General features: G+C 45.2%; 1 protein-coding gene across 1 annotated transcript in view; it reads left to right on the plus strand.

Moving 5' to 3' along the window:
• LOC147449888 (SET domain-containing protein) overlaps positions 1-24,092 on the plus strand; it is an 84,196-nt gene that overhangs the window by 32,647 nt on the left and 27,457 nt on the right. Inside the window, exon 4 of the mRNA XM_086522240.1 lies at positions 23,728-23,971. Coding sequence (XP_086378366.1) covers positions 23,728-23,971 — 244 coding nt within the window. The remainder of the gene's footprint in view (positions 1-23,727; positions 23,972-24,092) is intronic.

The raw sequence follows: 24,092 nt of genomic DNA on the forward strand, positions 1-24,092 counted from the left end.
TTGTGGATTTGCCATACGAATTGTTGTCGCGTGTTTGTGTGTGTGTTCACAGGTACTGAATTGCGAAGGAGAAGCGGGAAGTCTTCGGCCTACGCTTGGGAATTCCGAGAACGGAATTCGGAAATCGTCTGTGGAGTCTCGACGGCAAAAGGATTGAGAGCTCGTCTCTTGGATTTCCCTTACAGGAAGGAACGACCATCGAGTCAGAGAATTAGAACGGAGTGGTTTTCTCCGGTTCTTGTGCTTGTAAATTTTTTTTTCTCTAATAAAGGATTCTCTATAAAGGGGGGGGGGGACCAACCCATCTTCTGGTCCCAGTAGTGTGTCCATCTTCTCACTCTCTATTTCTCTCTATATCCTTTGGCTTCAATATTAAGTGATAAGTCGTATTTATCCGAATATTTTTTATATTGCTATGCGCTTTCGTTTGTGACAGAAGCAATCGACATGAGAGTGGAGAAAATCTTGGCGTTCTTTATCAAGTTCAGACATGTTCGTTCTGTGTTCATCATTTAACTCTTTCAAGTAGATAGAGTAAACAAAGAGACTGGATTTCATTAATTTGGAAATGGCCAAGCCGATACAATAGGGACAGACTCACCCTTCAGTTTTTACATGAGGTACAATTTTTCGGCCCTTTTCATTTGTCAAAGTCGCTTTCTTTCTCTGATAATTCGACCACGGCGTTGTTTTGATGGTACCTAGGGACTCCTAGGAGGACATCACAACCTTCCAAGGGCATTATGTAAAAGTCCTCGTGCCCCAAATGCCCCTGACAATGCAACCGAAGTTTGCCCTGATAGTTGTAATGGCTATGTCCCGTCCGGGTGCCGCTAGAAATGGCTCTATTGGTGGTCCCATCCTATCGGGCGTAATCTTGAGCCGCGCCGCCAATTCGGGTGAAATGAAGTTGGCCTTGGCTCCTCCATCAAAGAAAATTAGGGCTTCTTTATCTTTCACTTTGCCCCAAGCTCGGCAAGGTTCTGTACTTTTATCAATCATGCTTGGGTCAGTACCCATGCAATCTGGAACTAGTCCTGCTTTCATCTTGCCTTTTCTGCCACGTTCCTCCGCTGCTCTCGAACTCTCTGGCCTGTCTTCATGTTGTTCTTGCTGTGCTTTTTGGGGCACTTTGTGGAGACGTGTCCATGTTCCCCGCATCCAAAACACTTCCCTTCTTTAATGTAATTGGCCCTCTCTCGAAGAGTGAGCTGGAGTCGTGTATCCTTGTCTTTCTTTTCTTGGAAACTCTTTCTCTTTCTACTTTCATTGTGAGAGGTCTGTTGGGTTCTCTGAGTCAAGTATCTCATCAGTGGTGTAAGTCAAATTTCCCGAATGTATCGCAAAACCCCGTTTCGCATGATCCATTAGTTCTTGAATAGAATTCGACTTTTGTTCCAGGCAGTAGTCTCCGATCTCTGTAGGGACCCCGCAACAAAACCGCTCAATCTCTTCCTTAAAAGAGACCTTCTTAAATGAAGAGGTTGGTAGAAAAGTGTAACAAACTTGGACACCCCAAGTCAAGATTCTACCGTGACATAGTAGAGATTCACTTCAAAACAATTCACAATTTACAATTAGGTTGACATGGCCCAACGTAGTTGCCTAGAGACATTGGCCCCAAAGATTGGCGCCCCTTTTGGTATTTCTTTTTGTATTAATCTGTGTTCAAAGTACAAGAGAGTGGGTAGGTGCTCACTCCCCGGACTCTGCCTCCAGATGCCCTGAGAAGTGAGGCCTTGCCCACTTATTTAAAGGTACAAGGGATGCCCAAAAGCAGAGCCCCAAAAGCACTTAAACTCAAAAGCTTATAACGTCAAAAGCAATTATCCCAAAAGCTTTCAAAAAGTAAAGCATCCAATCCCAAAAGCTGTCGTAAATCAGCCAGCGCAATTCCCAGATTTCTGGACGGACTACCATGTCAGCAGTGCGATTTGTGGCGCAATTTTTGGGGGTCCGTACATTCTGCCACGTAAGCTTGTCGAGGCGTTTTACGGAGCCTGCTGCCACGTCAGCATTGTGTTTGTCCGGGTCCTATTACCGCGTCACCAATTTGTGGCATACCCCTTTTGAAAGAATTGTAATCGTCCTCGATTATGCTTGCAAAAACAGAGGCCATAAACTGACACACTGACTGTTAGTACCGGCGCACTAGGCACAACACATCTAGCACATGTATCAATCGATAGTCACATCACTGGACAACACAGGACATCACTTGACATCACAGGACATCACATGACAAATCACATTCAAATTCATTCCAAATCTCAGACCATGATTAATCGGCAACGTATTTAGCAATCGCATGTAGATCCAGTCGAGACCTCAGAGATACCCGATTAACTAATCCATATTGTAATCATGTCTGTAGAGATTTATGAGACCAAAATACTGCAGTCATGTCATGTCGTCTATCAGTTCCGGCACTCAAACAAGTCAAGTACAAATCAATCAATATCATATTCATTTTCGGGAATTCTAGTTCATAAGTCATACAGTAGAATACTGTCAGTCCAGTAGTATCCTTGAAACTCAAAGGGACACTAATGACTCTATATAAAAAATCGGGGTAATCTGTCGACAAAGGAGCGGAGTGACTCCCTCTTGTGCATGCCCACTGCACTAGATTCACCTATGCTGAAATCGGGGCTCTATCGGAGTAGACTATGCTAAACCGAATGCTTCAAGGTAAAGTTCCACAATCTGAGGAGTATCTGCTAGGTCCTCCTCCTCCGTCCACATCGCATCCAATGCACGATAGTTCTTGAATTTAACCAAGAACCGCCTAATCACTTTACCTTTAATCTTTCTATCTTTATGTTCCAATATCTGTTTTGGAACGAGTATCTCCTCGCTTTCCTCCACTTCGGGTTGCTCATGTGTCTCCCCATCATCGGGTACATTGCCTTTAAAAGGCTTCAAGAGACTCACATGAAAAGCATTGTGAATTCTCCAAGTATTTAGCTTTCCTTTTTCTTTCTCAGGCGTGCCTTCTCAAAACATAAGAGGACCCAATCGTTCTCCTTTAATTTCAAATCGCGACGATGTCGATCTGCTGCCTTTTTGTGTCTTTCTTGAGATTTCTGCAAAGCCTCTCGGACCTTGGTAGAAGCAGTGTCCAAGTCCCTCGTATATGGCCGGCTTCAAAAATCTCATCTTTTTTTTTTTTTTCGAGAAAAAGATCCTTCTATTAGTTAATGAATCTGCCCATAGGGCTACAACCACCTCTTCTAGAGAGGGCTACAACAAGCATGATGGGGAGACTCTTCCGATAAAAAGCAATATATGTACAATGAGGCTAAATCAAGAAATGGGAGGAGGGAAGAGCCACACAGGTGGACGGTAGTGCCATCTGAGTACGCCCTGGGCCATGGTGTAAAAAGGTCCAGGACGCCAAAGTCGAAGGAGGGCCTCTCTGCGCTCCCTCATGCGGTTGGAGCTGCCCTGAAGTCTCTCGAGCTGTCCTCTGAGGGTGTGGATCAGCTCTAACCAAAGATCGCGAACAGTCTCTGTTGGTGGTACAGGGCGAGCCTCAAAGATGCGGAAGCAACGGGCCCGCCAGATGAACCAGAGTGTGAGGCCACTGAAGAGTTCCTAGCACTCCTCTCTCTCACTGCACCACTCTTGTGGAGTAAGCTCTGTGGCAGGCTGGAGTGTAGGCGCCACCCCTGCATCACTATCATCCTGCTGGTGGACGATAGCTCAAACTGAAGTGCCGGGCCCGTGAGAGTGGACCAAGCAGTTGCCTTCCAAGTGTATTGCCGAGCCGTGGAAAGAGCAGGCATCATTCCAAGAACACGAAGCCACACCTGCTGTGCCAAGGGACAATCCCAAAGACAGTGACGCTGACTCTCCACTAGATGGTCACAAGTTGCGCATGCGGCCGAGAGACCACTATGCACCAACCAGCTCCCAACTGCTGTAGCTCTGTGTGCGACCAGCCACTGAAACAAAGTGACTCGCCTCGACTGTCTGGAGTCCCACAATCTCTCGCAAAAAGCTGCCAAGAACTCAGCTGTGAGACCCTCCTCCTGCCAATGAGGTGCTACAGCAGGGCGAGCCTCTCTCTGTGCTGCCAGTATGTGACGTCCCAGTCGAACAATGTACTGAAAGAAAGGGACACCTGGGTGGTCTGCAGAAGAGAAGGGGTCCCTCCAAAGCCACTCTCCAGGATCCCACTATACTCGTGCCAGTGGACAACACTCCCAAGCCCACAGTCTCTAGTGTCCAGTCTCAAGAGCAGCTGGGTCAGGATCGACGACACAAGTCCTCCCACAGATGCCCACCACTCGGATCCTTTGAAAACAGCACTCTGCCACCTGCGGGGCCTCTACTGCAACTCGCTATAAGCGTCCCCCACCTTGTAACTCAAAAAACAGGGAGGGAGCAGTCTCTGAGCAAGCCCGAGCTGAAATAAGAACCTCCAGTCGTGTGAAGGCTCCCCTCCATCTGGGCGCTGTTGACTCGAGAGGTGTGAGCCACTCAGTTGGAACTGCCTTTGAGATGTCGTGGAACATGCGCTGCACCCCTCTCATGCCCTGAAGTTGGAAGCCCTGCTGCTCCACTGACAAGCCTGAAAACTGTAACCAATCACCTAGAGAGCGTGCTAGATCCGCTGTCATGGGACCCCAGGAGGCATGAGGCTGACTACCAACCAAGTGGCCTCTCTAAGCGCTAACCCTAGGGTTCCAAACAAGGGGTTGTCGCAAGCGCTCCTCTGTGCAAGTAGGCTGCCGCTGGTCCAGGCCTCACCGCAGTTGCTCCCAAGATCAAAGCAAACCCACAGCGAAGCGATCCTCCAGTCTCCTGCTCAAACCAACTCTGCGCATCTCTGTGAAGATCCATCTGGTCGAAGGTTGCCATGGGCCTCTTGCCTGAGGCATCCTAGCAGGAAGCCGCTGTAGCAAGAACTTCTTCCAGGGCTCCTCCTCACTTGGAAGAAGTCCTCGGACGATGAACTTCCCAAGAAGGGCTTTGCTCTATTGTGCTGGGTCGATGATCCCAAGCCCTTTTTGCGAACAAGGAAGAGTGATGACCTGCCAAGCCACTTTGGCCTGGGCTGTCTGAGTGTCACGACCTGACCAAAGGAAGTTCCTGATCAGCCTCTCCACCTGGTTGATACAAGAACTCGAGAAGATCCAGCAAGAAGTGATGTACCACATAGTAGCCAACAACACCTGATTGGCCACTACAACTCTGCCAGCCAAAGAAAGTCGTGCGGAGCTCCAATGTAACAACTTCCTCCTGATAGAAAGGAGGGGAGCAATCTGTTGCTCGGGAGACAAGTCCAAACCAACCTGACAACCCAAGTACCGAACTGCAGTCCCTGGGGGGATCCACCTGAAACCCTCACTTGGCATCCAATCGGGTACAGGAGCACTACCAACCGAGAAAGCCACTGTCTTTCTCCAGTTGATCAGTGCGCCAGATGCACAACAGAAGGTCTCAAGAGCCTGCTCACAGCTGTGGAGGTTGGCCTCCTGACCATCCAAGTACAATGCTGAGTCGTTAGCAAACTCAGCGTCCAGGAGCTCATCTCCCCGAATAGGGAGTGCTAAGCCCCGTAGACCAACCTGCTGCGACACCAAAAACCTGCTCATCGCCTTAGCATAGAACAGAAAGAGGAAAGGGGCAAGAGGGCAGCCCTGTCTGACCGAGCTGTGAGCATGAAACGATCACCTCTACCTCGTGACAAAAGTACTTGATTGTGTGCCTGTTTGTACAAAGCTGACACCCCTCTGATCCAAGCATCTGAGAAGCCCATCCTGGGCAGAGTGCCCTCTAGAAAGTCCCAGTCAACTCTGTCGTAGGCCTTCTCAAAATCGAGAAGAAGAATCACCAGATCCTCACCACGGAGCCGCGCTAGGGCAGAAGCCTCCCAAAAAGTAAAGATGTTGTCAAGGATACTGCGCTCCTTGACAAAACCTGTCTGAGTCCCATGTATAAGGCTCTCTAGAAGTGGCTGGATTCTCAAACTCAGAGCCTTGGCGAGAATTTTGTAGGCTGATTTGAGGATGGTGATGGGGCGCCACTGTCGAATCTCATCCAAGGAGCCACCCTCCTTGGGAATGAGGTAGATGAGACCCTTACTCATGCTGTCATGCATTTCTCCTGTGTGCAAGATGTACTGAAAAGCACTATAGAGATTTGGGCCAAGCAAGTCCCAGTACTCTAAGATAAAAACTGGGAGTCAAGCCATCCTCACCTGGACAGCTACCACGGGGGAGTGCACTAAGAGCCGTGTGCAACTCCTCAAGTTGAAGTGGCAGCTCAAGCCTTTGACGCATCTCCTCAGTCACAAGGCAAGGCATCTGTGCCCACACCTTGACGCTCTGACTGAGGCTCTGCCACAGTAACTCACGGTAAAAGGCAGTAGCAACTGCACGCATGTCCTCTGGCTCAGAAGCAACTGACCCGTCGGGCCTCCTCAACTGACTGACCTTGGCATGCGTATGATGAGGTCCCACTGCCTCGAAGAAAGCACCAGTCACTCTGTCACCCACTTGTGTCCACTGAGATGCCTGTCGATGGAAAGCAAATTAATGGCGCCTCTCCTCTGTGGTTATAAGCTCCTGGCGAGCCTGCTGTAACTGCTCCTGTAACAAACTGCTGACGTGTCAAAGCCTAAACCCTAAGAAGAACAAGTAACAGGAGAAGTGTCACAAAGTGATGACGTGGTTGCCCGAGAGCAAAAAATCCTAACCCTAATTTCTGCCAGAAACCCTAATTGTTGAAATCCTAACCCTAAAACTTGCAAACCCTAATTCAAGAAACCCTAACCCTAAAACTTGCAAACCCTAATTTTGGAAACCCTAACCCTTAAACTACAAAAAGCCTAACCCTAACCCTAAGGGCAGCGTGGCAGATTTTCGAAAATTGCGCTGGCATGATGACGTGGAAGGTTGTACGGATTTTCGTAAATTACGTTGACAGCTTTTTCGCTTTGCTTTTGGACCAGAAGCTTTTGAATTTTAAAGGCTTTTTACTGTAACTGCTTTTCAGGCCAAGGGCCTTTAAATATGAGGCTAGGGCTCATTCTCTGGCATGCTTCCTAGCGAAGGTGCAAAGTCTGGAGTACCGACTTGTACTGTGTTGATGCAATATAAAGAAATACCGAAAGGGGCGCCTAGGTTTAGGGCCAATATCTCTGGGGTGGAATTCCGCCACTTCGTGTCGCGCGTCGTCTCTCTTTCAATTCAGTTGTTATTGAAGTGCTAAAAGTCGGTTCAGTCTGTTCTTTTCTATTGGCACGTGGTGCCCATCTTGTGACAGTGGTATCAGAGCATCAGGCGTTCGCTTTTTTGAAAGCATACCGGTCCTACAAAAGAGCAGACAAAGCTTTATTTGAGGTATCTTCGCCCTCCAACCCGGACTTATTAGCCTCTCCCACTCTTACTTCATCGCGCATCGGGCGCGCTCTCGTCTTCACCGCAGTGTCTTACAAGGCATAAACCAATTAAGAACCCAATACTTGGAATTCATGGATTCAGTAGAATATTTGCAGTTTCTGCTCAACGAGCTTCACGACATTCTTTCGCGGCATCCTCAGCAGAATCTTTCGATGCTGCAAAGTTTTCAACAATTTTTGAACTACATGTTACCCCCTCAGATGCCCTGGGTGGTACCTCCTCCTTCGGCACCAGAAAGTACGAGAGCTTCCAATTGGCAACCTTCTCAGTCGTCTGTCCTGATCGGGGGAGTCTTCAGGAATATGGTACAGCCATATGACCCTAATCCAGTGCAACCGCGTTTGCCACCGCCATTGCCCCCACCTCCACCACCACCGCCACCAGGCTACAATGGTTGGAGCCCATATGGATACCCTTATTATCCATACCCGGGATATGCGCCAAACCAACCCAAAGATTTCAAAGATGGTGGCACGACAGTCAAATTTTTCACTTTTTCCGGGGTGAAAGATCGCAAGAAAGCATTGCAGTTCCTACAGCAATTCGACAACATCTATGCTTTAGGGAACAATACAGAAGAATCCAAGATTTCTCGAGTAGCGAGATTTCTTAAAGATAATGCTATGCAATGGTGGAGTTCAATCGCGACACAACCGCATGCTCCAAGGACCTGGCAAGCTTTCAAGACAGTTTTTTGCACGTAGTTTCATGACTTCTATGTTTGAAGTGCGGATTTTGGCAGAGTGGGGCAACTTGAAAATGCTTGCCACTGAAACCATGGACGAATTTAACCAAAGGTTTCTCGACGTGTACCTATCGGTGTCCTTCTTTAGATTTGTTCCCTTGGAGGCCCAATGTAAGCGATACACCATTGGACTACCATCACCATTGCAGGAATATTGTCTATCGAAGCAAGTCTCTACCATGCAAGAACTTATGGACCATGCCCCGATCGGCTACAAACTGAGGAAGGGAAAGATAGAGTTTACCACATAAGAATCTCCAGCCACTAATCATAACTCTCGGCAACAACGAACAAATTCTCGAGAGTCTCGTGAAAATCAACGGCAAAGGCCTCGTTTGACGCCTCAACAACAAGACACCTTACTACAAGAAGGCCGATGCTTTGGATGCTTTCAAACATGGCATAATCATTCTAATTGTCCGAAACGCATTGATAGACCAGAGGAGCCGACGCCTGCATCAACGGTAGCGCCACCTCCTGCTAAGAGAGCTAGACCCGCTATTGGATTAGTTCCTGATATTTATGGCATAAGCCTTGAGAGTACAAATGAATTGTGTCGAGGATATGGCAAAGTCAATGGTTTCAAAGCCCTTATTTTCTTTGACCCCGGGGCTACAGAGAACTTCATCCATCCAGAATTCTTAAAGCAGATGCACTTGATTATGATGCAGAGGGTGGAGAAATTGAAGCTGAGCTAGCCACACGGCAAACTTAGAAAGTAGTACTGCTCATTGGTGCTCTTCCAGTGACTATTCAAGATTATCATGGAAAAGCTGATTTCCACATCATGAAGTTGGGCAATTGTGACGTTCTATTAGGCATGCCTTGGCATGACAAGAATGATGCGACTCTCCAAGTCCGGAAGCGAACCGTCACCGTGATGCAGAAGGGCAAGCCAATCGTCCTCAAAGTTTGGTTGTCCGAACAAAATCCTGAATGAACTCTCTAGTTGTTTTATAGTTAGATACTTTTGAACTTTGTTTGAGAAAGTATTGTTTGAAACTTTGTTTGAAATGGATGGTATCTATTTTGAACCTGTCTTGGTGCCGATTTGAAATGTTTGACTTTAGTTTTAATACTGGTTTCATTGATCGGTGATTTACTCCCGAGTGGAGAAGTGAGAAATACTGTTTTGGTATTGTTTGAACCTCGGAACGACGCAGGCCAATGCTTGGGGAGCGTTCCGTTGTATGCTAGGAAACCTCCGAACGACGCAGGCCGATGCCTAAGGAGCGTTTGGTTGTATGCTTGTAAAATAATTGTTGTTGTGACTTCCGGCCCGGACCTGGATGGTTATGTGGGAGGAGTATTAAGAAGTTTGAGCAGTGGTTACTCTCAGTACCTCCAAACGATGCAGGCTGTGATCTGGGGGACATTTGGTTGTAAAAGGCCTCTATATCTCCCGGCCCGGACCTTTTTAGGTTATGCGGGAGGAGTGATGAGGGAGTCGTTGAATATCTCCTGGCCCGGACCTTGTTAGGTTATGTGGGAGGAGTGTTCATCGGCGGCTTTATGTTTCTATGTCTTGTAAAATGCATATGTGAGCATTTGTGTTGCATTGTGATGTGTCAACCACTGAATATTCCTAATTGGATGAGATTGCCTGGGAATGTAATTTTAGTGTATCAAGACACCCGTGGAACATCGGTACGGTCTGGGTGTGATGGCTAATTTTACTACGCCAGAATATCAAGAGTTCCGATATGGACGTACGGAGAAGCTAACTCCTTGATCAAAACAGTCGAAAGGAGAAGCTAACTCCTTGCTCAAAAGAGCAGAAAGGAGAAGCTAACTCCTTGATCAAAACAGCCGAAAGGAGAAGCTAACTCCTTAATAAAAAGAGCAAATTGATTGTCCCTCGGAATGACCCTCGGAAATTTTTGAGCTAACTTGAGTTGTTTTGCAGATATACTGTAATCGCGGACGATTACTCTCTTTCAAGAAGGGGAGATGTAACAAATTGCTGGCGTGTCAAAGCCTAAACCCTAAGAAGAACAAGTAACAGAAGAAGTGTCACAAAGTGATGACGTGGTTGCCCGAGAGCAAAAAACCCTAACCCTAATTTTTGCCAAAAACCCTAATTGCTGAAACCCTAACCCTAAAACCTGCAAACCCTAATTCTAGAAACCCTAAACCTAGAACTGTAGAAACCCTAACCCTAACCCTAAGGGCAGCGTGGCAGATTTCCAAAAATTGCGTTGGCATGATGACGTGGTAGGCTGCACGGATTTCCGTAAATTACGCTGACAACTTTTTGGCTTTGCTTTTGGACCAGAAGCTTTTGAGTTTTAAAGGCTTTTTACTGTAACTGCTTTTCAGGCCAAGGGCCTTCGAATATGAGGCTAGGGCTCATTCACTGGCATGCTTCCTAGCGAAGGTGCAGAGTCTGGAGTACCGGCTTGTACTGTGTTGATGCAATATAAAGAAATATCGAAAGGGACGCCAAGGTTTAGGGCCAATACTCTCTGGGGTGGAATTCCGTCACTTTGTGTCGCGTGTTGTATCTCTTTCAGTTCAGTTGTTATTGAATTGCTAAAAGTCTGTTCAGTCTGTTCTTTTCTATTGGCACGTGGTGCCCGTCTTGTGACAGCTCCTCCAACAAAGGACTGTCTGGATGCTGCTCCTGCATTCTTTGTAAGGAAGCAACGCCCCGTCTGAGACGCTGCTTCTCTCGCGCCGCAGCCAATTGAGCGACTCTTGGAGAAAGAAACGACTAAGCTGAGGTAGGCCTGTGGCCACTCTGTGTTGGGTTAAAGGCCCAAATGGCCCCCTTTAATGTATATTTTAAAGGTTACTAACCTTTGGCCAGGTTCACATTGAACTTGGCCACTAACTTATAAATTGGTCCTATACCTTTTAATAAAGGGAATGTGAGTTCATTAAAACTCACTCACTTATTCTCCCTTCCAGTATTGTGCGCTACCTCTCTCTCTCCCTCTTTCGTTCTACTAGCGCTCCCCTCCTGCAACATAGTGCTTCCTGTGCAAGGTACACACTATGCACTTCTTCGTGTGCTCTTTCACTTGCACACACCGCCGCACGCTCATCAACTGGTATCAGAGCCCAATTAGGGTTTTCCCAAACCTGCAAACGCTGATTTTCAGCCAAGGAGGTCAACTTTCACGCGAGATTTTGCAATTTCATCGCCAAAGGACTCGTTCCCGGACACTAGAGAGCTCTCGGCAAGTGAAATTGACCTAAAACAGGCTGAAATTAGGTCAAAATCAGCAAATTACAGGTTGTGACAGCAAAATACAGGTTTTGCAAATGATGTATTAAGATGTGGGAACACTTTTGCTAAGTCTTCGCTACCCAAAAACACTGAAATTGTCGAAAAACAGGTGTTTTCAGCAAATTTCAGATTTACGCAAGTTTTTGCAAGTGTTTTTATGATGCGACTACATTGGGAAAAGTGCAAAATGATGCAATCTACGCACGTTTGACAAATTTTGGCTACGTATGACCATTTGTGGCTCAATTTCATGCAATTTGATGCTACAAATTGGGGCTTTTGCTCTTACATGCTTCTAAAGGTTGTGCATTAGCTTTATGTATGTTCTGTGAGGCTAAAAACAACTAAATTTGTTGTTTTTGAGCACAAATTCGCTCGCTGAAATTTCCTGCGTATAAATTTCAGAAAGTGTTTTTTGTGCCCAAATTGACCTATTTTGCCCCAAATTGCTCCTGTGACCATTTGGAGCTGTAGTGTACACCTCTGTGAGGCTATACTATGGTTTTTGCGCATCTTGCCCAAAAATTCAGCGTATTAGTCCTCTTATTCGTGCAACTATGGCCTTATCTTCTTCGGATGTGAAGAATCTCTTCGAGATTAAGAGGTTCGATGGAACAGGCTTCAACCTTTGGAAAGACAGGATACAGGGAATCCTATTTCTTAAGGATTGTGAAGGGGCACTTGAACAGGAAAGCCACAGAATATGACGGATGAAGCATGGGTCAGCATGAACAAGAAGGCTGTTACATACATTAAAATGGCCATAACCGATGAGACAGTCATTGATGTGAAAGGTCTCACAACTGCTATTGATGTGTAGGAGAAGTTAAAGGGAATGTATGAAAATACAACGCCTGTCAACCAAGTGCATTTGATGCGAAAACTTGTTGGCATGCAACTAGATGAGTCCAAGAGCGTTGTAGCACTTGTCGTTGTTCGCAGGTACTTTGTCGCAGTTACAGGACTGAGGCTTGCCCCCTTTTGATGATAAGCTGAAAGCTATCTTCTTGCTTATGACCTTACTTGAGTCACGGGAAACATTGGTGGTTTGATTATCCAATAACCCCAATTTGACCTTTGGTGGTGTTAGGGGTTCTATCTTGAATGAGGAAATCAGGAGGAAAGCAAGTGGAGAGGGAGGCAGCTTTGTCAACATGGTTAGAGGCAGGACAGAAAAGAAGAATGCTTATGCACAAAGGAGTAAGAGTAAGAGTAAGGAAAGGGGAAATGGCAGTAAAGGCAAGGGTGATGTGACTTGCTATCAGTGTGGCAGGAAAGGTCACAAGAAACCCGATTGCAGGTACTATAAAGCCGAGTTAGAACGGAAAAAGAATGGCGGAGACAAAAAGAAAGAGAAGAAGGAAGTCAAGACAAATGCACAGGATAGCTCGAAGGACAAAGAGAAGGCCAATGTGGCTTCTAGTGTTGTGATTGAAGAGCTCTCAGATGTAGAGGACATCTTGTGTGCCACTTTGTCAGATGATGATGCTTACGACATTGATGCCTCTCTTAATGTTCATTCACAGTACGTCCAAATCACCAAGAGTGATCTTATTGATGCTTTGTTGACTGTCAATGATGCATTATCCCAAATTTGGATCGTTGATTCCGGTGCTTCATTTCATTTGACTCCTATCAAGGAGTGTTTCTCTACTTTTGATGCAGGCAAGCGTGGCCATGTATACCTTGGAAACAATCATGCATGTTCCATTGAGGGTATTGGCACTGTGCATCTCTCCATAGATGGCACAAATGAGCTTGTCTTGCATGATGTTAGACATGTGCCGGGAATCAAGAAGAGCCCGCTTTCTGTTGGTCAGATGGATATGTATGGTTACATCTTGTTTGAGAGAGGATCATGGAAAATGACAAAAGGCTCAAGGCTGATTGTAAAGGGCACAAAGAAAGGGACACTTTACTGCATGCATAAAAAGGCCGTGTTGGGCAAGTTTATTGCATTGGCTGAAATTAACTTTCACATGGAGTTGTGGCACAAGAGGCTTGGCCATATGAGCCAAAAGGGTCTTTCTAAGCTTTGTACTTTGAACAAGCTTGATGCTAAAGGCACAAAGCTTGACTTTTGTAATGAATGTCAATATAGCAAGCAAGTAAAGCGTTCTTATTACTCTGGTGTCTCTCGTAAATCTTGTGTGCTTGATCTTGTACATTCTGATGTATGTAGCATGCCTACTAAGTTTATGGGAGGTGCATGCTATTTTGTCACCTTTGTTGATGATCATTCTAGAAAAATTTGGGTTTATTTGCTTAAATCTAAGGATGAAGCCTTTGCCGCGTTTAAGAGATTTCATGCATTTGTGACCACCTAAACAGGTAGAAAGCTAAAATGCTTTCGTACGGACAATGGGGGGGAGTTCAGAAGTGCTGAATTTAACAAATTTTGTGAAAATTTGGGCATTAAGAGGGAGCTTACTGTGCCATACAGCTCCTCTTCTAATGGTGTGGCTGAAAGATTCAATAGGACACTTTGTGAGAGGGTGAGATGCATGCTGTCCACAACTAATCTCTCTCATGGATTTTGGGGAGAAGCTTTGAAAACTGTAGTGCATATATGCAATCGATCCCCTCACATGTCTTTGAAAGGTGACATCCCTGAAGAGGTTTGGTCTGGCAAGCCTGCTTCATATGATCACTTTCGTAGTTTTGGTTGCGAGGCTTCTGTGCATGTTAGACCTGAGTTGAGGAGTAAACTAGATGCTAAATCCATTAAAGGCCTTTTCATGGGATATGGTGAAGAAGGTGAAATGGGTTACAGGATTTGGTTACCTCAGCTTAAAAGGGTTATATGCAGCCGGGTTGTTGTTTTTAATGAGGCAGGGCTGCTTCAAAACAATTGTGTCTCAAAGCATGACCATAAAAGGGTCAAATTTCAGCATGACCAGCCACCTGTTAGGCCTATTTTTGACCCTCAGGATGCACCACATATGGCTGAAAATGTAGATGATCCAGTGGTGTTTGAGCCAGATGATGTTGGACAGTAAATTGAGGCTCCTGAAGGGCATTTGCAGCCAAGAAACAATGCTGAAAATGGTGCTGAAAATGATGTACAGCAGCCCATTGTTGATGATTTTATCATGCCACCTGATGTAAATCCATTGCCGGATAATGTGGATCATTGGGTGAGGCGGTCTACTCGTCAAAGACGGCCAGTGAGCAGATATGATCCCTCTTTGTATTACATTATGTTGACAGATGAGGGAGAGCCTCTTACGTATAAAGAGGCAAAGACATGTGAGCACAACGACAAGTGGGAGCTTGCTATGCAGGAAGAGATTAAATAAAGCTTTGCATGCTAATCATACTTGGGATTTGGTTGAATTGCCCAAAGGAAGGAAGGCTATTCCTAACAAATGGGTGTATAAAATCAAGACTGTTGATGCAAAACCCAAGTATAAGGCAAGGCTTGTGGCAAAGGGATATGTTCAAACCAAGGGCATAGACTTTCAGGAAGTGTTCTCTCCCGTTGTGAAGATGACCACTTTGCGTGTATTGTTTGCCATAGTGGCTGCTCTTGATTTGGAAATGGACCAAATGGATGTACATACCGCTTTCTTGCATGGTGATGTGGAAGAAGATCTTTACATGAAGCTACCCGAGGGTTTTGTTATTCCTGGCAAGGAACATATGGTATGTATGCTCAATAGAAGCTTGTGTGGGTTGAAACAATCATGTAGACAGTGGTACAAGAAGTTTGATCGCTTCATGCTTAAACATGGTTACAAAAGAAGCCATGCAGACCATTGTTTGTATACCAAAAGTGATGAGGATGACATCCCTATCATTCTTGTGCTCTATGTAGATGATATGTTGATAGCTGCAAAGAAAAGCAGCACTGTTGATGCTCTTAAAGGGCAGCTGAAATCTTGCATTTTCAATGAAAGACCTTGGGGCAGCTGAACATATACTTGGAGTGCATGTATCCAGTAGACTGAATTCTCAATCTCAGATTGCCCATCTGTCTACGGGTAGAAAGATGACGAGAACTGCAACTGTGTGCCAATGTTCTCCCAAATATTTATCCTGTGTTCATCATTTATCCCTTTCAAGTAGATCGAGTCAACAAACAGGCTGGATTTCATTAAGTTCGAAACGGTCGAATCCGATAAATAGGGATAGACTCGGGCTTCAATTTCACATCAAGTACAATTTTTCGGCCCTTTTCATTTGTCAATGTCGCTTTCTTCGCCTGATAATCGACCACAGCGCTGTTCTTATGGTACCAAGGGACTCCAAGGAGGACATCATAACCTTCCAAGGGCATTATGTAGAAGTCCTCGTGTCCCAAATACCCTTGACAATGCAACCGAAGTTTGCCAATGACAGGTGTAATGGCTACGTCCCGTCCAGGTGTCGCTAGAACTGCCTCTGCGTGTGGTCCCATCTGATCGGGTGTAATCTCGAGCCGCGCCGCCAATTCAGGTGAAATGAAGTTTGCCTTGGCTCCTCCATCAAAGAAAATCAGGGCTTCTTGATTTTTCACTTTGCCCCAAGCTCGGCAAATTTATGTACTTTCATCAATCGTGCTTGGGTCAGTACCCATGCAATCTGGAACCAATCCTGCTTTCATCTTGCCTTTTCTGCCACGTTCCTCAGCTGCTCTCGAACCCTCTGGCCTATCTTCATTCTGTTCTTGCTGTGCCTTTTTAGGGCACTTCGAGGAGACGTGCCCATGTTCCCCACATCCGAAACACTTCCCTTCTTTGATGTAGTTGGCCCTCTCTCGAGGAGTGAACCGGGGTCGTGAATCCTTGTCTTTCTTTTCTTGGGAACTCTTTCTCTTTCTACTTTCATTATTAGAAGTCTGTTGGGTTCTCTTGAGTAAAGATCTCATCAGTGGGGTAAGTCAAATTGCCTGAATGTATAGCAGTCTGCAACAAAACCGCTCAATCTGTTCTTTAAATGAGACCTTCTTAAATGAAGAGGTTGGTAGAAAAGAGCTCCAAAGTCTCTCGCAATAAGCGTCCAGAGAACCTCCCTTGGTCATCCGAAGATGATTCCAAGCAGTTCGTCTATCTCGTTCGTACTCCCGAGTCGGCCAAGAAGAAATAAAAAGCCTTTTGAATTTCAACCATTTAATCGGAGCTTCCTTTCTCAGTAGAAGGGTGGACCACCATGTTCGAGCATTTCCCTTGAAGAAAGATGTAGCCCTCCGAATCATGGAGTGCTCTAAGTGATGCCCTCCAGAGAAAGCTATGTCAAACTGGTGTATGAAGGCCAAAGCCCTCGGAGCATTCAGAAAAAGAGTCAAATTTAATTGATTGTTCACCTTTTATGAATTTTCTTACTTTCTTGTTTTTATCTTCGAGGAAGTGATATTGGTTGGCTTTATAAAAATGCTTCTTCTTTGCATTAAACATGTGATCGTCGGAGTTCGAACTGTCTGAGGATGAGTCCTTTGTAGAACTGTTAGAAAGTGGGCAAAATTTAGGCTTCTTTGCCTTTTTCTTGCCCTTTCCGAAGCTTTGCTTTTTGCTTCGCTTTTTCCCTTTTCTGCCTTCCTTTGCTCGAGTCAGAAGAGCTAGAAGAACTGTCAGAAGAAGAAGAAGAAGAAGAAGGAGAAGAAGAACTGGGTAGTCCTTCAAATCGTACACGCTTCTTTTGCTTTCTCACCAATGCAAAGGAAGATTGACGACCCAAATAACCCGGGAAGTCGGTTTCTTTCCTGTGCTTTTTCTCATGCTTTTTGGGTTTGTTATTTGCATCCAAAAGCCGGCTAATCTGTGTCTGAACCACCTCTTGTAATTCTTGCTCTGTAAACATCCTCGGAGAAGGAGGTTTCTTGATTGCCGGTTTGATGGGTGGCTCTGTGGCCCTCTGCCACTGGGTGCGTACTTCTGCGAGGGATTGCCGAGTCATAAATTTTACAAATTTTGGATCCTTTGCAATTTTAGTCATCTGCTTTGTTGCCTCGTCAACCAACTGTCGACGTTCCATCTCTTCAATCTTGAATTGAGTAGACCAAGGTGGGCTGTACTCTTTCTCTGATTGCTCATGAGAATCTTCTCCGTGATCTCCTCTCGCATTCGCAGATGCAGAAGAAGTCGACTGATTTGATGGGTGGCTCTGTGGCCCTTTGCCACTGGGTGCGTACTTCTGCGAGGGATTGCCGAGTCATAAATTTTACAAATTTTGGATCCTTTGCAATTTTAGTCATCTGCTTTGTTGCCTCGTCAACCAACTGTCGACGTTCCATCTCTTCAATCTTGAATTGAGTAGACCGAGGTGGGCCGTACTCTTTCTCTGATTGCTCATGAGAATCTTCTCCTTGATCTCCTCCCGCATTCGCAGATGCAGAAGAAGTCGACTGATTTTTGTTGGAATCCATAAGTGTCGCGAGAAAAGGATCGGATTTTCCGGTAGAAGAGAAATCGGCTGTGCTCTGATACCACTGTAACAAACTTCGACACCCCAAGTCAAGATTCTACCGCGACACAGCAGTGATTCACTTCAAAACAGTTCACAATTCACAATTAGGTCGACACGGCCCGGTGTAGTTCCGTGGCTAGAGATATTGGCCCCAAAGACTGGCGCCCTTTTCATTATTTCTTTTTGTATTAATCTGTGTTCAAAATACAAGAGAGTGGGTAGGTGCTCACTCTCAGACTCTGTGTCCAGATGCCCTGAGAAGTGAGGCCTTGCCCACTTATTTAAAGGTACAAGGGATGCCCAAAAAGTAGAGCCCCAAAAGCACTTAAACTCCAAAGCTTATAACCTCAAAAGAAATTATCCCAAAAGCTTTCAAAAATTAAAGCATCCAATCCCAAAAGTTGTCGTAAATTAACCAACGCAATTTCCGGATTTTTGTACGGACTGCCACGTCAACAACGCGATTTGTGGCGCAATTTCCGGGGGTCTGTACATTCTGTCACGTCAGCCCGTCGATGCGTTTTACGGAGCCTGCTGCCATGTCAACATTGTACGTGTCCGGGGGCCTGTTGCCACGTCACTAGTTTGTGACAAACAGAGTTCTAAAATTTCTCGCAATAAGCATCCAAAGAATCTCCCTTGGTCATCCGAAGATGATTCCAAGCGGTTCGTATATCTCGTTCGTACTCCCGAGTCAGCCAAGAAGAAATAAAGAGCCTTTTGAATTTCAACCATTTAACTGGAGCTTCTTTCCTCGGAAGAAGAGTGGACCACCATGTTCGATCATTTCCTTTGAAGAAAGATGTAGCCCTTCTAATCTTGGAGTGCTCTGAGTAATGCCCTCCAGAGAAGGCTATGTCAAACAACTGAATGAAGGCCAAAGCCCTCGGAGCATCTCGAAATCCAAAAAAGGATTCAAATTTAATGGACTGTCCACCTTCTTTGAGTTCTTTTACTTTCTTGCTTTTGTCTTTGAGAAAGTCATATTGGTTAGCTTTGTAAAAATGCTTCTTCTTTGCATAAAACATGTGATCATCGGAGTTCGAACTGTCGACTCCACTGTAGAACTGTCAGAAACTAGGTGAAATTGGATTTCTTTGTCTTTTTCTTACCCTTTTCGAAGTTTTGTGCTTCGCTTTTTACCTTTTCTGTCCTCCTCGCTCGAATCAGAAGAGCTAGAAGAACTGTCAGAAGAAGACGAAGAAGAAGAAGAAGAAGTGGATAATCCTTCAAATCGTACACGCTTCTGCTTTCTTGCCGATGCAAAAGAAGATTGACGACCCAAATAACCGGGGAAGTCAGTCCCCTTCTTGTGCTTTTTCTCTTGCTTTTTGGATTTGTTGTTTGCGTCCATAAGCCGATTGATCTGTGTCTGAACCACCTTTTGTAATTCTTGCTCTGTACACATGCTCGGAGAGAGGTTTCTTGATTGCCGGTTTGATGGGTGGTTCTGTGGCTTTTTGCCACTGGGTGTGCACTTTTGCGACGGATTGCTGAGACAAAAATTTTGCAAATTGCGGATCCTTCACAAATTTAATCATCTGCTTTGTGGACTCATTAACCTACTGTTGACGTTCCATCTCTTCAAGTTCGTGCTGAGTAGGCCGAGGTGGCCCGTACTCTTCCTCTGTTTGATCATCATAATCTTCTTCGTGATCTCCTCCCGCATTAGCAGATACAGAAGAAGTCGACTGATTCTTGTTGGAATCCATAAGTGTCGCGAGAAAAGGGTCGCATTTCCTAGTAGAAGAGAAATCGACCGTGCTCTGATATCACTGTAACAAACTTGGACACCCCAAGTCAAGATTCTACTGCGACACAACAGAGATTCACTTCAAAATAGTTCACAAAGACGACACAACTTGGCGTAGTTCCGTGCCAAGAGGTAGTGGCCCCAAAGACTCGCGCCCCTTTGGGTATTTCTTTTTATATTAATCTGTGTGCAAAGTACAAAGAGGGCCCGCAGGTGCTCACTCTCAAACTTTGCGTCCAGATGTTTTGAGAAGTCAGCCCCAGAGGCCACTTATAAAGAATTTACAAGGGATGCTAAAAGCAGAGCCCCAAAAGCTTCTCAAACTCAAAAGCAGTAATCTCCAAAAGCTTTTAAAATTTAAAGCATAATGCCCAAAAAGCTTCTCAGCGTAATTTTCGAAAATCCGTATGGTTGTTAGCATAAAAAGTGGAATGTCCGTACTATTGTCTGTACAGCATGCCACGCTAGCAAGACATCACATTTTCCGGCGGTGTCTGCCACATGAGCATGTCGGCGCATTTCACGAGTCCGCCACGTCATTAGTTTGTGACACGCAGTACCCCAACATCTAGCACCTCTTGCGTTTTGGCTTGGCTCTTGCCTAGCTTTGCGTAGGGATCATTAGGACCTTCGTGTCCTTAGCACCCAATTACCTTCAGTACCCAAAGTACCCCGTAGTACCAAGTACCAAGTACCCGCAATACCAAGTACTCGCAGTACCAAGTACCAAGAACCCTTAGTACCAAGCAACAAGTACCCGCAATACCCTTCATTATCTCAGCAGTACCAAGCATCTGCGTCAAGTACCCATTAGCATCTCAACATCTGAGGTTCTAGTCATTGTATTAGCATTGTGCAAGTAATAAAGCAAGTACTTGCTCTGGCAACAGAGCAAGGGGGCCAACAACCCCATCGACTCCCAAGTCCGAGCTGACTCAAGTCTATGTTTCTACTTGATCAGGTACTTCGATTAAGGGGTATGTCATGAGACTGTGACAAACACTAACTTTATTTGTTGGTTTCTCTCCCTTGATTTTTATTTAATTTTTGGGACTCCCTTTTTGAAACCACAAATATCCAGACATTGCATGGCTAGTGTGAAACGGCCATTGGCTGAGAGTTTCACCAGTAGGAGTCAAGGCCAGGCAATCATGAGATGGTTGGGCAGATTTGTACTGAAATCTGACTAGTAGAGAAGTGACTAGGCTCAATTAAAGTCATTTTATGCACCTCGGCAAGATTTATAAGTTGGTGGGTACTAGGAATTAAACCAAAAGGAGCAAAGTGGACACATGGCTGTAGGAGAGCAACTTGGAGGCCAACACACACATCCAGAAGGCGTAGTCTCAAGAGGGGGCGCCCAATTTTGTGAGAGGCTTATTTTGGATTATTGTGCCCTACAGTGTGTGTGTGAGTAGTGGGTGTAGGTGATCACAGCTTTAATGGAAAGCTTGCCTTCTCCCTCGTCTCATGTAGTGCGATGATTTGCTCTCGTGCATCTCTCTCCCCCCTTTGCACATATGGTAATGCCCCAATAGTTGGGCTTCTCAGATGACATTCTGTTGGATTTCTGCGTGCTTGCCAAGGCAAGAGCCTTCTAGACAGGAATTGGATTAGCTAATTGCTAATCCCCCAGAAGTACGCACAGTTCCATCAGGACAGATCCTGAGACACGCGTAGACGTGTTTGCTCCGCTCAAAACGATCCAAAACAGAAAATATATGCTTCTCCATAGGCAGGTCAAGAATTTTTATGCATAGGACACAAGCTTTTGGAATGTTATTTCTTTTTGGCACACTTATAGAATGGGCATTAAGTATTATGTTGAGGAGTGTAAGATCAACTAATAGCCTGTGACTGCAAGAGTAGACTTAGTTTGTTTTAATCTCTCAAGATTTTGAAAGAATATGAGGACAGATTTAGATAGTCAGTTCAATGGACCTGTGGTAATTTTTTTTTTTGCCCGAAGATTTTACAAGGCCTTAGACATGAAAATTTTCAACGAGACTGTTTGCATGGAGTAGCCAATTTAATCAAGTTCAAATAAAGGGAAAATTTTCTTTTCCACCCATCTAACCACGTTTCCCCCTTAGAGGGATTGCTGTATTCTTTGAATAGCCCTGATGAGACTTTTAAACTCAAAACATGTTGGCCTGTTTCAAATCGATCTCTCTATTTGCTCTAAATCTTTCTCCTTTTCCCTTCTCTTGGAAGTTGGTTATCCTTCAATCTTTTCTTCACACCGTGACACTAGTGGGAAAGTTATGCACGTCTTAATTTAGCTATTTACATACAAGCTTGATGCCTAGCTACACCCGACTCACTTTGGTGTTCTGTGTCAAAAGTTAAAATCAGTTTTGGCGAACATCATTTATAACAGCGTTAGGACCACTTAATAGGATCAATAAGCTGTTTGCCGTCTCTTCTCTGAATGCTCTATCCTCCTTCCTAGTGCATCCAACTGCCATATATCCTGCTTGACCATAGACAAAGAAATGTCCTATCTTGGTAACCCAATAAAAGACACCACCTCCATGTATAGCAGGGGGAGAGATGAATTGAGGCGGATTCTTCCCAGAAGGTGTGAAAAATCAATCCAAGAGTGGCGGTGTAGACTCCCTTTGACGGTGCTCCGCCTTCACTCAAAACAACACCCAAGCGGTTGAAACTTAATGTGTGTTGCTGACAACCTTTCTCGCATCACTGTGCATACCAAGCAACATGCCTCTAATGAAGCCAATGAACTGTGAATGGAGTTAAGTGTATCTGTTGAAAGACTTGGACATACCATCAGAATTTATGGTGACGAAGAGGACTACCTCTGATGAGCAGTATCAAATATGCCAAGAAATCTGGTTCAGGTGACCCAGTAGGTTCCCCGTAAAAACCGGCTTACTAGAGATTGGAGCCTGCCAGCTCTCACCAAGCTCTTGATGAACTTTCTAATGTCCACGACTTGTATCCCCCTTCCAAGCTCTTGACGAACATTCTAATGCCCACCTTGAGACCTTCTGTTCTGCAATCCCTTGAAATGATGAAACGTGGAGGGGAAGCAGGGGTGGGGGGGAAGGGCAAAGCTAAAGGCTCAATGCAGCTCGGAGGTGCTTGACTGGCAGCTCCATACCTTAGGGCTGCAACAAGCTGCTGGGGTGAATAGGATAAGCTAAGGCTTAATGCTGCTGGGGTTGATGACGGTTGAAGAGGATAAGACTAAAGGTAAAGCAAACAACATGCGACCTCATACCTGCGCTCTGCGCATCTCGACCTGTCATACTGCACCAGCCCCAGCCCCAGCCCGCCACCTGTAATACCCTCTGCCTGTCGTGCACACCCTGCCCCTACCGTGGTTGCGCAACAGCCCAACTTGCTTCGTGCTGCCTACTTCTACTCAGCTGCTGCGCTCAGCACTAAGCTTCTCACTCTGAACTCACTTCCTACTTCTATGCAATTGGTACATAGTCCAAAACAAGCATGCTTTTCATCCTCAAAAGGTAGCTGGATGCCTTGGGACACTTGAGAGAATTAGCTATTGGATGCTCAAAGGCGACAAAAGGAACATTATGACCAAAAGTAGAGAGCATTGAAGGTTACTGTGGAAGATATTTTTGTCCCTTGAAAGTCACCTGCTGTGCCTCAATGAATGAACTTAATCCTTGGTAAAGATAAGAATTGTTTACACATTATTTAGGCGACAATAATATTGGAAGATTATATGGTCACTTGCATGTAATTTTGAATTGCTTTCACATGTGTGAGTCCATTCTCTGTTTCATGTGATTTTTTTCAGGGAATATGTTCCCGACTGTAAACTTAAGGGCAAGAGTGATGGGTCTCTCAAGGTTGAAGTTCATTGATGAAGTCATTTTGGATCATAGAGTGAAGCACTTTAGCACAGAGACATAGTGAAGTGTCGATTAAGTGGAATCACAGGCATAGACTTTAATGTAGTATACCATTCTTTTTTCCTCTCCAAATCTATCTTCAAAATGAAATAGTACAGTATTAGGTATGTTTCAATGTTACAAGTACTCAAAGGGAATGCCTGTCAGAACAAAAACCTCATACTTAGTACTATGTGTTCAACAGTGATGGATTGACTGGGAAATCCTAAGGTGAAGCTGATAAGTGATAATTGTCTAGTCTTAGTTAATTGATTGCACCACATCGCTATCTCTTCACATCATTGTAAAATTCTTGCAAGGTTCAACCACAAAACTAGCAAAGAAGATGTCCATATAATGAGAGAAGCAGATTCAGATCTTCCTCAAAAGAGGATAAATTTTGGGAGGGCTTCTCCTGAGGTGGAAAGCGACTGCTTGGGACCTAGCAGGGTGGAAGAAATTTCAGACGGCGACAGCCATTCACCATTGGAAAGTGCGAAGGGCAAGGAAAGAAGTGATGTTCTAGAGATGGTGCTCATAAGAGATGTGTCAGGAGGTTCAGAGGTAAAGCTATCTGTCTTTGTATTGTTATTTGCAGATTCAAGGGTCACCATACCATGAAAAAACCCTTGCTCATGCGTCATCCTACGATTTCAAAACTTATCAGTCATGTGCATTAGGATAT

This window comes from Adiantum capillus-veneris, chromosome 10, assembly GCF_014529385.1.
Source record: "Adiantum capillus-veneris isolate H3 chromosome 10, ASM1452938v2, whole genome shotgun sequence".
Taxonomy (NCBI): Eukaryota; Viridiplantae; Streptophyta; class Polypodiopsida; order Polypodiales; family Pteridaceae; genus Adiantum; species Adiantum capillus-veneris.